Below are 15,654 nucleotides of genomic sequence, written 5' to 3'. Positions count from 1 at the left end.
ATACACACCATACACACACAGTACTACACACACCACCACACATACCATACACGCACAGTACACATTCGTCAGTAGGTGGCCCAGTACCCTCCACTCCCACTTACCACCAGTTTGCTGGACATGGAGCTCCAGAGCAGTTTGGTCTGAGAGGCTTCGTCCAGCGCCTGACTGATAAATGTCTGTAATCTCTCAAACGCAGCGATGGAGTCTGCAAGAGACGCGTCCTGTGCGAGAGAGACCAGATGTGTAATATACTGCGTGTATAACCTGCGGGGAGGGGGGACCCCGGAGTATAGGACTGGTCTGTAGACTGCCACAAATCTACATACAGCCTGACACCATGTGTTATACTCTTGTCACATCCAGAGCTGCAGTCACGATTGTGTTGGTTTCCTGCTAGTTGGCACTTTGTAGCAGCTCATATCTCCCCGCTAGTGCCTGCTCAGTGTCTCAGTTATCTTATTCTCTAGTCACATCCAGAGCTGCAGTAAGAATTCCCAAACTACAAAAGCTCATATTGCTCTGCTGTTCCGAGCTCAGACCGTGGCCTCATGCGGGGATCCGGCCGGGGTCCAGTTAGGCCTCATGCAGGCGGCCATATCCCATTTTCTGTCCACAGATCCTTGTGAAATGGGAGGTAACAGGTTGTATGATCGCCTTAAATCACATAAAAGAGTTACGAGTACAGCTTTGGGTGTGACTGGAGTATAAAACATGATATAGTTTATTTAGCATGGAGATGTATGGTCCTGCAGGCAAAAAGCTAACAGGACATTAGCAGAACTGTGATATCAGCTTTGGGTATAACTAGAGTATAGGATGTAACTCGAGGTGGCAGCGGGCAAGGGTGACATATTGTGTTAACAGGACTATAAATGCAGCTTTGTTTGTAAGTAGAGTATTTGTAACTAAATCATTGATTCAACAGGGGCAGCAGGAAGATGTGACCGTCTGCAGTCCTAGTAACTACAGCTCTGGATGTGACTAGAGTAGAAGAGATGATATGGCTCAAGATCAGAACTGTCTGTGTAATACGCTGTACCTTTAGGGGTGTCAGCCGCGATAGAAGTAGTGAATACTGCTGTACGTGATTCCTGAACGGCTCCATCAAGACCCTCTGCAGCAGCACGTGGATGGGGGTCTCCGATCGCTCCCCAATCAGCTGCAAGAGGAGTTTCCTGTTCTCCTTCCAGTAGCTGCTGCAGAAAACAGAGAGAACAGCGGCGTTACTGAGGGAGAAAAGTGGCGGCAAACACCCAGCTCTCCAGGAGGCTGCAGGACAGAGCTGGGCAGACATGGAGAATGGGAAAGCAGGTGACGTCCTGTAAGCAGTGTCGGACTGGGGTACCTAGGGGCCACTAGTAAAATGTATTTTGTGCAGGGGGTGGGAGACTAGGGGCCCACCTTGCTCAGGGGCCCACCGGGGGATTCCCCTGTACCCCTGTGGGCCAGTCCGAGCCTGCCTGTAAGGGAGCAGGAATGGTGACCACCCAGCTCTCCAGGAGGCTGCAGGACAACGCTGGGTGACATCCCCTATGGGGGCAGCAGTAGAGGCCTGAGAGGGTAACTGGTGACACCCAGCTTTCCCAGGATGAGATATCTGCCCATTCCTGCAGTGACATTTACTCCCCTCAGTTGGCAGATTTGGCGTTTACGACTTTGGGAAAGCTGGGTGACGGCGGCGGGGTGGTACCAGTGGTGCCGCAGGCTGGTGCCAGTGGTGCCGCGGGGGGTATCCGTACCGGCGGCGCCGCGGGGGCCGTACCGGCGGCGCCGCAGGGGGCCGTACCGGCGGCGCCGCAGGGGGCCGTACCGGCGGCGCCGCAGGGGGCCGTACCGGCGGCGCCGCAGGGGGCCGTACCGGCGGTGCCGCAGGGGGCCGTACCGGTGGTGCCTCGGAGGTGGTACCGCGGGTGCTGTACTGGTGGTGCCGCGGGTGCTGTACTGGTGGTGCCGCGGGGGCTGTACTGGTGGTGCCGCGGGGGCTGTACTGGTGGTGCCGCGGGGGCTGTACTGGTGGTGCCGCGGGGGCTGTACTGGTGGTGCCGCGGGGGCTGTACTGGTGGTGCCGCGGGGGCTGTACCGGTGGTGCCGCGGGGGCCGTACCGGTGGTGCCTCGGGGGTGGTACCGCGGGTGCTGTACTGGTGGTGCCGCGGGTGCTGTACTGGTGGTGCCGCGGGGGCTGTACTGGTGGTGCCGCGGGGGCCGTACCGGTGGTGCCGCGGGGGCCGTACCGGTGGTGCCGCGGGGGCCGTACCGGTGGTGCCGCGGGGGCCGTACCGGTGGTGCCGCGGGGGCCGTACCGGTGGTGCCGCGGGGGCTGTACTGGTGGTGCTGCTTTCTTACCTCGATTGTTTGGCCGATCTTTCGAATCCTTTCATCACCAGAAAATCCGTGAATGCGGAAATGTATCTGCAAGAAGGACAAAAGACGGCTAATGATGGGCAGTGTCCTCATATTAAATACTCTGTGCTGCTGTGAGCCTCCAGAAGACTCCAAACATCACAAAGCTGCATTTCTCTTTAAAGGGCTAGACTTATGTAAAGATATCTCTGCTTGCTGTCAGTGACCGAACACCCAGAGGTGGTTGCTGTGGTATGCAGTCAAGACGTCAGCACCACACATCTCTCCTGTCCTGATAGTTTGTTACAATGTGTCGGTCTGGAGTCAGGGATGTTTACACCAGGGAGGATTCTGTAGACTGATACATTGTAACAACCCCTCAGCTGTGTTATGGTGGAGGCAGAGGCTTTCAGTGCATAAGGGATAATTTAGAGCAGAAGTGCATGTGTGCTAGTGTATACTGGTGTGTACTGGTGTGTTCTAGTGTATACTGGTGTGTACTGGTGTGTTCTAGTGTATACTGATGTGTACTGGTGTGTGCTAGTGTATACTGGTGTGTTCTAGTGTATACTGATGTGTACTGGTGTGTGCTAGTGTATACTGATGTGTACTGGTGTGTTCTAGTGTATACTGATGTGTACTGGTGTGTGCTAGTGTGTACTGGTGTGTGCTAGTGTATACTGGTGTGTACTGGTGTGTGCTAGTGTATACTGGTGTGTACTGGTGTGTGCTAGTGTATACTGGTGTGTACTGGTGTGTGCTAGTGTATACTGATGTGTACTGGTGTGTGCTAGTGTATACTGGTGTGTACTGGTGTGTGCTAGTGTATACTGGTGTGTACTGGTGTGTTCTAGTGTGTACTGGTGTGTGCTAGTGTATACTGGTGTGTACTGGTGTGTTCTAGTGTATACTGATGTGTACTGGTGTGTGCTAGTGTATACTGGTGTGTACTGGTGTGTGCTAGTGTATACTGGTGTGTACTGGTGTGTGCTAGTGTATACTGATGTGAACTGGTGTGTGCTAGTGTATACTGGTGTGTACTGGTGTGTGCTAGTGTATACTGTGTGTACTGGTGTGTGCTAGTGTATACTGGTGTGTACTGGTGTGTGCTAGTGTATACGGATGTGTACTGGTGTGTACTGGTGTGTGCTAGTGTATACTGGTGTGTTCTAGCGTATACTGGTGTGTGCTAGTGTATACTGGTGTGTACTGGTGTGTTCTAGTGTATACTGATGTGTACTGGTGTGTGCTAGTGTATACTGGTGTGTGCTAGTGTATACTGGTGTGTACTGGTGTGTGCTAGTGTATACTGGTGTGTACTGGTGTGTGCTAGTGTATACTGATGTGAACTGGTGTGTGCTAGTGTATACTGGTGTGTACTGGTGTGTGCTAGTGTATACTGGTGTGTACTGGTGTGTGCTAGTGTATACTGGTGTGTACTGGTGTGTGCTAGTGTATACTGATGTGTACTGGTGTGTACTGGTGTGTGCTAGTGTATACTGGTGTGTTCTAGCGTATACTGGTGTGTGCTAGTGTATACTGGTGTGTACTGGTGTGTTCTAGTGTATACTGATGTGTACTGGTGTGTGCTAGTGTATACTGGTGTGTACTGGTGTGTGCTAGTGTATACTGGTGTGTTCTAGCGTATACTGGTGTGTGCTAGTGTATACTGGTGTGTACTGGTGTGTTCTAGTGTATACTGATGTTACTGGTGTGTGCTAGTGTATACTGGTGTGTGCTAGTGTATACTGGTGTGTACTGGTGTGTGCTAGTGTATACTGGTGTGTACTGGTGTGTGCTAGTGTATACTGGTGTGTTACTGGTGTGTGCTAGGTGTATACTGGTGTGTACTGGTGTGTGCTAGTGTATACTGGTGTGTACTGTGGTGTACTAGTGTGTACTGGTGTGTGCTAGTGTATACTGGTGTGTACTGGTATGTGCTAGTGTATACTGGTGTGTAATGTGGTGTAACTAGTGTGTGCTAGTGTATACTGGTGTGTACTGGTGTGTGCTAGTGTATACTGGTGTGTATTGGTGTGTGCTAGTGTATACTGGTGTGTACTGGTATATGCTAGTGTATACTGGTGTGTACTGGTGTGTTCTAGTGTATACTGGTGTGTACTGTGTGTGCTAGTGTATACTGGTGTGTACTGGTGTGTTCTAGTGTATACTGATGTTGTACTGGGGTGTGCTAGTGTATACTGGTGTGTGCTAGTGTATACTGGTGTGTACTGGTGTGTGCTAGTGTATACTGGTGTGTACTGGTGTGTGCTAGTGTATACTGGTTGTGTACTGGTGTGTGCTAGTGTATACTGGTGTGTACTGGTGTGTGCTAGTGTATACTGGTGTGTACTGTGGTGTACTAGTGTTACTGGTGTGTGCTAGTGTATACTGGTGTGTACTGGTATGTGCTAGTGTATACTGGTGTGTATGTGGTGTACTAGTGTGTGCTAGTGTATACTGGTGTGTATTGGTGTGTGCTAGTGTATACTGGTGTGTACTGGTATATGCTAGTGTATACTGGTGTGTACTGGTGTGTTCTAGTGTATACTGGTGTGTACTGGTGTGTGCTAGTGTATACTGGTGTGTACTGGTGTGTTCTAGTGTATACTGAGGTGTACTGGTGTGTGCTAGTGTATACTGGTGTGTACTGGTGTGTACTGGTGTATACTGTGTGTACTGGGTGTGCTAGTGTATACTGATGTGAACTGGTGTGTGCTAGTGTATACTGGTGTGTACTGGTGTGTGCTAGTGTATACTGGTGTGTACTGGTGTGTGCTAGTGTATACTGGTGTGTAGTGTGCTAGTGTATACTGATGTGTACTGGTGTGTACTGGTGTGTGCTAGTGTATACTGGTGTGTTCTAGTTGTATACTGGTGTGTGCTAGTGTATACTGGTGTGTACTGGTGTGTTCTAGTGTATACTGATGTGTACTGGTGTGTGCTAGTGTATACTGGTGTGTACTGGTGTGTGCTAGTGTATACTGGTGTGTACTGGTGTGTGCTAGTGTATACTGGTGTGTACTGGTGTGGTGCTAGTGTATACTGGTGTGGTACTGGTGTGTGCTAGTGTATACTGGTGTGTACTGGTGTGTGCTAGTGTAATACTGGTGTGTACTGGTGTGTGCTATGTTGTACTGGTGGGTGCTAGTGTATACTGGTGTGTACTGTGGTGTACTAGTGTGTACTGGTGTGTGCTAGTGTATACTGGTGTGTACTGGTATGTGCTAGTGTATACTGGTGTGTACTGGTGTGTGCTAGTGTATACTGGTGTGTATTGGTGTGTGCTAGTGTATACTGATGTGAACTGGTGTGTGCTAGTGTATACTGGTGTGTACTGGTGTGTTCTAGTGTGTACTGGTGTGTGCTAGTGTATACTGGTGTGTACTGGTGTGTTCTAGTGTATACTGATGTGTACTGGTGTGTGCTAGTGTATACTGGTGTGTACTGGTGTGTGCTAGTGTATACTGGTGTGTACTGGTGTGTGCTAGTGTATACTGATGTGAACTGGTGTGTGCTAGTGTATACTGGTGTGTACTGGTGTGTGCTAGTGTATACTGGTGTGTACTGGTGTGTGCTAGTGTATACTGGTGTGTACTGGTGTGTGCTAGTGTATACTGATGTGTACTGGTGTGTACTGGTGTGTGCTAGTGTATACTGGTGTGTTCTAGCGTATACTGGTGTGTGCTAGTGTATACTGGTGTGTACTGGTGTGTTCTAGTGTATACTGATGTGTACTGGTGTGTGCTAGTGTATACTGGTGTGTGCTAGTGTATACTGGTGTGTACTGTGTGTGCTAGTGTATACTGGTGTGTACTGGTGTGTAGTGTACTGTTACTGTGGTGCTAGTGTATACTGAGTGTGAACTGGTGTGTGCTAGTGTATACTGGTGTGTACTGGTGTGTGCTAGTGTATACTGGTGTGTACTGGTGTGTGCTAGTGTATACTGGTGTGTACTGGTGTGTGCTAGTGTATACTGATGTGTACTGGTTGTGTACTGGTGTGTGCTAGTGTATACTGGTGTGTTCTAGCGTATACTGGTGTGTGCTAGTGTATACTGGTGTGTACTGGTGTGTTCTAGTGTATACTGATGTGTACTGGTGTGTGCTAGTGTATACTGGTGTGTGCTAGTGTATACTGGTGTGTACTGGTGTGTGCTAGTGTATACTGGTGTGTACTGGTGTGTGCTAGTGTATACTGGTGTGTACTGGTGTGTGCTAGTGTATACTGGTGTGTACTGGTGTGTGCTAGTGTATACTGGTGTGTACTGTGGTGTACTAGTGTGTACTGGTGTGTGCTAGTGTATACTGGTGTGTACTGGTATGTGCTAGTGTATACTGGTGTGTAATGTGGTGTACTAGTGTGTGCTAGTGTATACTGGTGTGTACTGGTGTGTGCTAGTGTATACTGGTGTGTATTGGTGTGTGCTAGTGTATACTGGTGTGTACTGGTATATGCTAGTGTATACTGGTGTGTACTGGTGTGTTCTAGTGTATACTGGTGTGTACTGGTGTGTGCTAGTGTATACTGGTGTGTACTGGTGTGTTCTAGTGTATACTGATGTGTACTGGTGTGTGCTAGTGTATACTGGTGTGTGCTAGTGTATACTGGTGTGTACTGGTGTGTGCTAGTGTATACTGGTGTGTACTGGTGTGTGCTAGTGTATACTGGTGTGTACTGGTGTGTGCTAGTGTATACTGGTGTGTACTGGTGTGTGCTAGTGTATACTGGTGTGTACTGTGGTGTACTAGTGTGTACTGGTGTGTGCTAGTGTATACTGGTGTGTACTGGTATGTGCTAGTGTATACTGGTGTGTAATGTGGTGTACTAGTGTGTGCTAGTGTATACTGGTGTGTATTGGTGTGTGCTAGTGTATACTGGTGTGTACTGGTATATGCTAGTGTATACTGGTGTGTACTGGTGTGTTCTAGTGTATACTGGTGTGTACTGGTGTGTGCTAGTGTATACTGGTGTGTACTGGTGTGTTCTAGTGTATACTGATGTGTACTGGTGTGTGCTAGTGTATACTGGTGTGTACTGGTGTGTACTGGTGTATACTGGTGTGTACTGGTGTGTGCTAGTGTATACTGATGTGAACTGGTGTGTGCTAGTGTATACTGGTGTGTACTGGTGTGTGCTAGTGTATACTGGTGTGTACTGGTGTGTGCTAGTGTATACTGGTGTGTACTGGTGTGTGCTAGTGTATACTGATGTGTACTGGTGTGTACTGGTGTGTGCTAGTGTATACTGGTGTGTTCTAGTGTATACTGGTGTGTGCTAGTGTATACTGGTGTGTACTGGTGTGTTCTAGTGTATACTGATGTGTACTGGTGTGTGCTAGTGTATACTGGTGTGTACTGGTGTGCTAGTGTATACTGGTGTGTACTGGTGTGCTAGTGTATACTGGTGTGTACTGGTGTGTGCTAGTGTATACTGGTGTGTACTGGTGTGTGCTAGTGTATACTGGTGTGTACTGGTGTGTGCTAGTGTATACTGGTGTGTACTGGTGTGTGCTAGTGTGTACTGGTGTGTGCTAGTGTATACTGGTGTGTACTGTGGTGTACTAGTGTGTACTGGTGTGTGCTAGTGTATACTGGTGTGTACTGGTATGTGCTAGTGTATACTGGTGTGTACTGGTGTGTGCTAGTGTATACTGGTGTGTATTGGTGTGTGCTAGTGTATACTGGTGTGTACTGGTATATGCTAGTGTATACTGGTGTGTACTGGTGTGTGCTAGTGTGGTAAAGGTGAATTGCGTTATGGTCGGTGGTAACAGAATCCATAACGCAATTCTGCTTTTACCACCAAATGAAGCGTGAACAAATTTCATAACATGAAATTTGCTCATCCCTAGTGACAACTTTTGTGGGGTAATATGATTTTTTACTGGTTGTGTCACCCAGCTTTCCCAGAACTAAACTGAATTTAAAAGCTTGAATTAAGGAATGAAGTGCAGTAAACTGGACGCTGCGGACGTACGGGTGCCCCAAATCCTGTGACCCCGCAGCATGTGACAGGGGAGGCATCTGCGGAATGTGACCGATGCCAGCCGCGCTATTTATAGGGAGGGAAGTGGGCGAAAGGTATCCAGAGACGCCGGCGTATCTAATCCTCTCCTGTGTGATACTGCCTGCTGAGCTGTGTATCTAATCCTCTCCTGTGTGATACTGTCTGCTGAGCTGTGTATCTAATCCTATCCTGTGTGATACTGTCTGCTGAGCTGTGTATCTAATCCTATCCTGTGTGATACTGTCTGCTGAGCTGTGTATCTAATCCTATCCTGTGTGATACTGTCTGCTGAGCTGTGTATCTAATCCTCTCCTGTGTGATACAGTCTGCTGAGCTGTGTATCTAATCCTCTCCTGTGTGATACTGTCTGCTGAGCTGTGTATCTAATCCTATCCTGTGTGATACTGTCTGCTGAGCTGTGTATCTAATCCTATCCTGTGTGATACTGTCTGCTGAGCTGTGTATCTAATCCTATCCTGTGTGATACTGCCTGCTGAGCTGTGTATCTAATCCTATCCTGTGTGATACTGTCTGCTGAGCTGTGTATCTAATCCTATCCTGTGTGATACTGTCTGCTGAGCTGTGTATCTAATCCTATCCTGTGTGATACTGTCTGCTGAGCTGTGTATCTAATCCTCTCCTGTGTGATACTGTCTGCTGAGCTGTGTATCTAATCCTATCCTGTGTGATACTGTCTGCTGAGCCGTGTATCTAATCCTATCCTGTGTGATACTGTCTGCTGAGCCGTGTATCTAATCCTCTCCTGTGTGATACTGTCTGCTGAGCTGTGTATCTAATCCTATCCTGTGTGATACTGTCTGCTGAGCCGTGTATCTAATCCTACCTGTGTGATACTGTCTGCTGAGCTGTGTATCTAATCCTATCCTGTGTGATACTGTCTGCTGAGCTGTGTATCTAATCCTATCCTGTGTGATACTGCCTGCTGAGCTGTGTATCTAATCCTATCCTGTGTGATACTGCCTGCTGAGCAGTGTATCTAATCCTATCCTGTGTGATACTGTCTGCTGAGCAGTGTATCTAATCCTATCCTGTGTGATACTGTCCCCAGAGCTGTGTATCTAATCCTATCCTGTGTGATACTGTCTGCTGAGCTGTGTATCTAATCCTATCCTGTGTGATACTGCCTGCTGAGCTGTGTATCTAATCCTATCCTGTGTGATACTGCCTGCTGAGCTGTGTATCTAATCCTCTCCTGTGTGATACTGTCTGCTGAGCTGTGTATCTAATCCTCTCCTGTGTGATACTGCCTGCTGAGCTGTGTATCTAATCCTATCCTGTGTGATACTGTCTGCTGAGCTGTGTATCTAATCCTATCCTGTGTGATACAGTCTGCTGAGCTGTGTATCTAATCCTCTCCTGTGTGATACTGTCTGCTGAGTTGTGTATCTAATCCTATCCTGTGTGATACTGTCTGCTGAGCGGTGTATCTAATCCTATCCCGTGTGATACTGTCTGCTGAGCTGTGTATCTAATCCTATCCTGTGTGATACTGTCTGCTGAGCTGTGTATCTAATCCTATCCTGTGTGATAGTCTGCTGAGCTGTGTATCTAATCCTCTCCTGTGTGATACTGCCTGCTGAGCTGTGTATCTAATCCTATCCTGTGTGATACAGTCTGCTGAGCTGTGTATCTAATCCTCTCCTGTGTGATACTGCCTGCTGAGCTGTGTATCTAATCCTATCCTGTGTGATACAGTCTGCTGAGCTGTGTATCTAATCCTCTCCTGTGTGATACTGCCTGCTGAGCTGTGTATCTAATCCTCTCCTGTGTGATACTGTCTGCTGAGCGGTGTATCTAATCCTCTCCTGTGTGATACTGTCTGCTGAGCTGTGTATCTAATCCTCTCCTGTGTGATACTGCCTGCTGAGCTGTGTATCTAATCCTACTGTCTGCTCAGTGACTGTATCTCAGCCGGTCATGGTGGGCACCCTAATAGGGGGCAGTATATAGATAAGCGGCTTATGCAGCTAGGGGCGCCTCTTATGCGACCGCTGTGACTGCCAGGCTGGAGATAACCCTCATCATCTGCAGGGTCCTGGAAGGAAACCTCCAGCGACATGTCTCCGCACAGGAAACTGTTGCTCTTCACTGATCCTAATGTACACTGCATCTATTACTCCAGTCACATCCAAAGCTGCACCCACAATTCAGTCTCGAGTTACCAGATGAGTTCAGGTGACAGTTCGGAGGCGATGGTTAGCTCACGTGCTCAGTGTGCAGATAAACTACAGGCAGCTTCCAGCAGAATTTTGAATGCAGCTCTGGATGTGATTGAGCACAGGCTGAAGAGGGTGGCAGGACATGTACTCACCCCGTGTAGACCTGGAGGAGACGAGCCTCTTCTGTCAGGAGGTAGAGGTCCTGGATGTCCCCCGCCAGCCGCCCGGGAGACTCCTTTAGGGTCTGGAAACATCCGGTGGTCACATCCCAGACGCCGTGAAACCTTTCATTCAGAAGCTTCATCAACGTCAGGTAATCGTTCCCTAAAGGATCCGGAACATCTGGGAAATAATGTAACTATATCAGTGATGTCATCAGCAGGGGGCGGGGCTGTGACTACCTCTCAGGATACACAGGCAGGTTGTCAGCAGTAATAAGGTGTGTGATCTCATGTCATTAGATCAGTGATGTCATCAGCAGGGGGCGGGGCTGTGACAACCTCTCAGGATACACTGGCAGGCTGTCAGTCATGTGGGGCCGTACGTTCCGGCTGAGTTTATAATCACCTGTGACCTGTAATAATCTGCTCAGGACGACGGTGTGTATCTGTGACAGCGACGATAAGAAGTCTTCCTCTGATCTCAGGAGGTTCTCCGTTTCTATGAGGATCACGTTCTGTAAATGACAGGGACTATTATTACACCGCAGTCCATGAGGTCTACTCTAGTCACCTCCAGAGCTGCGCTCACAGTCGTTCAGGAGAGGAATGCATTTACATTGTTTGAGTGCAGCTCTGGAGGTGACTGGAGGTCTCAGTGTGAAGGTAACGGCTCCGGGTGCGGACAGGTTTCATAAAGATGAGAAGTGATTGGAGCTGCAGTACCAGACGCCGCCATGTACAGATGAGGCGCTGTTTCTGGAATCCCCCACAGCTGCTGTAACCTGACACGTCGGATACGTTTGGCCCATTGCGTCTTCTCCAGGCCCCAGGACTCGGTCAGGGGCTCCAGCGTCCACAGGGTCTACAGATTACTGTCCGGCATCTCCCTACCTTCTTGGTGGATTCATCGATCGGCCTCCTGACATCTTTCCCGCTGGGGTCACGACGGGCCAGCCTCCGGGGTAGTGAGGTCCCACTGGGCCTGGACATGACGTCTGATCTCGGGGTTCAGCATGGGTCACACATCCATCATCTGTGGGGGGACAGAGGAGGAGATGAGGAGCGGGGCGCACAGTGACGCAGTGTATCCTATCAACTCCCCAGTCCCTACCAGTCCCTACCCTCAAGGGGTTACTTCTACCCGATGACAACCATACAGGCTGGTACCCAGCTTTCCCAGAGTCCTGAGTGGCTGATTTGCCTAGCTATCCCATATCACGGCATACAGGTTTACGGTTCAGGGCCCTCGGAAAGCTGGGTGATGCTGTGAGGGCAGGCCCTGCTTTCCCAAGTTCCAAGTTAAAAAATAAATAAAAAGGAGCTGCAGTATAAAGGATGGGGTAGTGTCAGAACTGCAGTCTGAACTTCTGACGAGACAGGACGTGAACTGGAGACTCCAACAGACACCAGTTAGCTGACCCTAAATGAATGGTATTTGTTTAATATAAACTTATAAACTATGTTACTATGTAATATAATCAACGCTACGATATGACCATACTGCAATATAGCCCCCTGTATAACGTGACTGTACTGTAATATACTGTTCTGTAATATGGCTCCTGTATAACGTGACTGTACTGTAATATACTGTTCTGTAATATGGCCCCTGTATAACGTGACTGTACTGTAATATACTGTTCTGTAATACGGCCCCTGTATAACGTGACTGTACTGTAATATACTGTTCTGTAATATGGCCCCTGTATAACATGACTGTACTGTAATATACTGTTCTGTAATATGGCCCCTGTATAACGTGACTACTGTAATATACTGTTCTGTAATATGGCCCCTGTATAACGTGACTGTACTGTAATATACTGTTCTGTAATACGGCCCCTGTATAACGTGACTGTACTGTAATATACTGTTCTGTAATATGGCCCCTGTATAACATGACTGTACTGTAATATACTGTTCTGTAATATGGCCCCTGTATAACGTGACTACTGTAATATACTGTTCTGTAATATGGCCCCTGTACAACGTGACTGTACTGTAATATACTGTTCTGTAATATGGCCCCTGTATAACGTGACTGTACTGTAATATACTGTTCTGTAATACGGCCCCTGTATAACGTGACTGTACTGTAATATACTGTTCTGTAATATGGCCCCTGTATAACGTGACTGTACTGTAATATACTGTTCTGTAATATGGCCCCTGTATAACGTGACTACTGTAATATACTGTTCTGTAATATGGCCCCTGTACAACGTGACTGTACTGTAATATACTGTTCTGTAATATGGCCCCTGTATAACGTGACTGTACTGTAATATACTGTTCTGTAATATGGCCCCTGTATAACGTGACTGTACTGTAATATACTGTTCTGTAATATGGCCCCTGTATAACGTGACTGTACTGTAATATACTGTTCTGTAATATGGCCCCTGTATAACATGACTGTACTGTAATATACTGTTTTGTAATATGGCCCCTGTATAACATGACTGTTCTGTAATATACTGTTCTGTAATATGGCCCCTGTATAACATGACTGTACTGTAATATACTGTTTTGTAATATGGCCCCTGTATAACGTGACTGTACTGTAATATACTGTTTTGTAATATGGCCCCTGTATAACGTGACTGTTCTGTAATATACTGTTCTGTAATATGGCCCCTGTATAACGTGACTGTACTGTAATATACTGTTTTGTAATATGGCCCCTGTATAACGTGACTGTACTGTAATATACTGTTTTGTAATATGGCCCCTGTATAACATGACTGTTCTGTAATATACTGTTCTGTAATATGGCCCCTGTATAACGTGACTGTACTGTAATATACTGTTTTGTAATATGGCCCCTGTATAACGTGACTGTACTGTAATATACTGTTTTGTAATATGGCCCCTGTATAACGTGACTGTACTGTAATATACTGTTTTGTAATATGGCCCCTGTATAACATGACTGTTCTGTAATATACCTGTTCTGTAATATTACCCTGTATAACCTGACTGTACTGTAATATACCTGTTCTGTAATATTACCCTGTATAACCTGACTGTACTGTAATATACTGTTCTGTAATATGGCCCCTGTATAACCTGACTGTACTGTAATATACTGTTCTGTAATATTACCCTGTATAACCTGACTGTACTGTAATATAGCCCCTGTATAACCTGACTGTACTGTAATATACTGTTCTGTAATATGGCACCTGTATAACCTGACTGTACTGTAATATACTGTTCTGTAATATTACCCTGTATAACCTGACTGTACTGTAATATACTGTTCTGTAATATTACCCTGTATAACCTGACTGTACTGTAATATACTGTTCTGTAATATTACCCTGTGTAACATGACTGTACTGTAATATACTGTTCTGTAATATTACCCTGCTGCAACATCACAACAAACTGAAAAAGTGGTGTTAAACAGGCAGGAAGTGCTCAGACCCACAGGCAGTTGTGCATCTATATACAGGGGGGCAGGTCCTGCACTTGTGGCCTGTTGCTAATGGCGATCCCCAGCAGAAATGCAATGAGTGGAGGCTGTCCGCAGCGAACCACAAGTACCACAATGGACGTCCTACACAGGATAGCAATTATGTGGATGTGATGAACAGTATAACAATAACAAGGCGCACTCCGCCGTCTTACTAACCCTTCAAACTGATGTTAAAATTGAGAGATTAGCCGACACATCCCGCTGTGGAGGACATGGCTGAGCCCGAGTACCGCGCCAAGGACCCAACACTCACCTACCTGGGCCGTATGGACAATACCAGGGGCCAGTGGGCGAATTACAGGAGCGTCAGGTCCGACTCCCAGCAATCTCCAGCATGTGACCATGCATACAATGGGAGGAGGCAGAGAGCTCTGAGCCCCACCCAGTACCCGCTGGTACGGCCCGGGCCTCACAGGTGCACCGAAATGTAGGCTGTGGATGGAAATAAAGGCACATTTAACCCCTTAAGGACTCAGCCCTATTTCACCTTAAGGACTTAACAGCCAAACCAAACTCATTATTTATGGCCCTAATTCTGTAGTTTACAGAAACACCCCATATGTGGTTGTAAACTGCTGTACGGGCACACGGCAGGGCGCAGAAGGAAAGGAATGCCATACGGTTTTTGGAAGGCAGATTTTGCTGGACTGTTTTTTTTTTACACCATGTCCCATTTGAAGCCCCCCTGATGCACCCCTAGAGTAGAAACTCCAAAAAAGTGACCCCATTTTAGAAACTACGGGATAGGGTGGCAGTGTTGTTGGTACTAGTTTAGGGTACATATAATTTTTGGTTGCTCTATATTACATTTTTTGTGAGGCAAGGTAACAAGAAATTGCTGTTTTGGCACCGTTTTTATTTTTTGTTATTTACAACATTCATCTGACAGGTTAGATCATGTGGTATTTTTATAGAGCAGGTTGTCACGGATGCGGCGATACCTAATATGTATACTTTTTTTTTATTTATGTAAGTTTTACACAATGATTTCATTTTTGAAGCAAAAAAAATCATGTTTTAGTGTTTCCATAGTCTGAGAGCCATAATTTTTTCAGTTTTTGGGCGATTACTTTGGGTAGGGTATGATTTTTTGCGGGATGAGATGACGGTTTCATTGACACTATTTTGGGGTGCGTGTGACCTTTTGATCGCTTGCTATTACACTTTTTGTGATGTAAGTTGACAAAAAATGGTTTATTTAGCACAGTTTTTATTTTTTATATTTTACGGTGTTCATCTGAGGGGTTAGGTCATGGGATATTTTTATAGAGTCGGTCGATACGGACGCGGCGATACCTATACCTACCATGTATTTTTTCCCTATTTTTTGCAATTTTTTTTAACTTTATTTGGGGAAAATGATGTTTTTGTTTATTTTTATTTGAAACTTAATTTTGGGGGGGGGGGGGAAACATAATTTTTTAAACTTTTTTTTTAACTTTTTTTTTGTCCCACTTTGGGATTTCAACTTTTGGGGGT

At 46.8% G+C, this 15,654-nt stretch overlaps 1 protein-coding gene across 1 annotated transcript in view; it reads right to left on the bottom strand.

Moving 5' to 3' along the window:
- Window positions 1-104: 104 nt before the first annotated feature.
- The window catches only part of LOC122922702 (ALS2 C-terminal-like protein), a gene marked incomplete at its 3' end in the record, with an annotated part of 32,730 nt that continues 17,180 nt past the window's right edge, over window positions 105-15,654 (bottom strand). Inside the window, exons 2-7 of the mRNA XM_044273405.1 lie at window positions 11,586-11,727; window positions 11,101-11,209; window positions 10,686-10,875; window positions 2,348-2,413; window positions 1,043-1,199; window positions 105-224 (exon numbers count right to left, since the gene is read on the bottom strand). Coding sequence (XP_044129340.1) covers window positions 105-224; window positions 1,043-1,199; window positions 2,348-2,413; window positions 10,686-10,875; window positions 11,101-11,209; window positions 11,586-11,684 — 741 coding nt within the window. The remainder of the gene's footprint in view (window positions 225-1,042; window positions 1,200-2,347; window positions 2,414-10,685; window positions 10,876-11,100; window positions 11,210-11,585; window positions 11,728-15,654) is intronic.

This window comes from Bufo gargarizans, unplaced genomic scaffold (genome assembly GCF_014858855.1).
Source record: "Bufo gargarizans isolate SCDJY-AF-19 unplaced genomic scaffold, ASM1485885v1 fragScaff_scaffold_655_pilon, whole genome shotgun sequence".
NCBI classification, from domain to species: Eukaryota; Metazoa; Chordata; class Amphibia; order Anura; family Bufonidae; genus Bufo; species Bufo gargarizans.
This window is presented reverse-complemented; position numbering and strand designations above follow the sequence as displayed.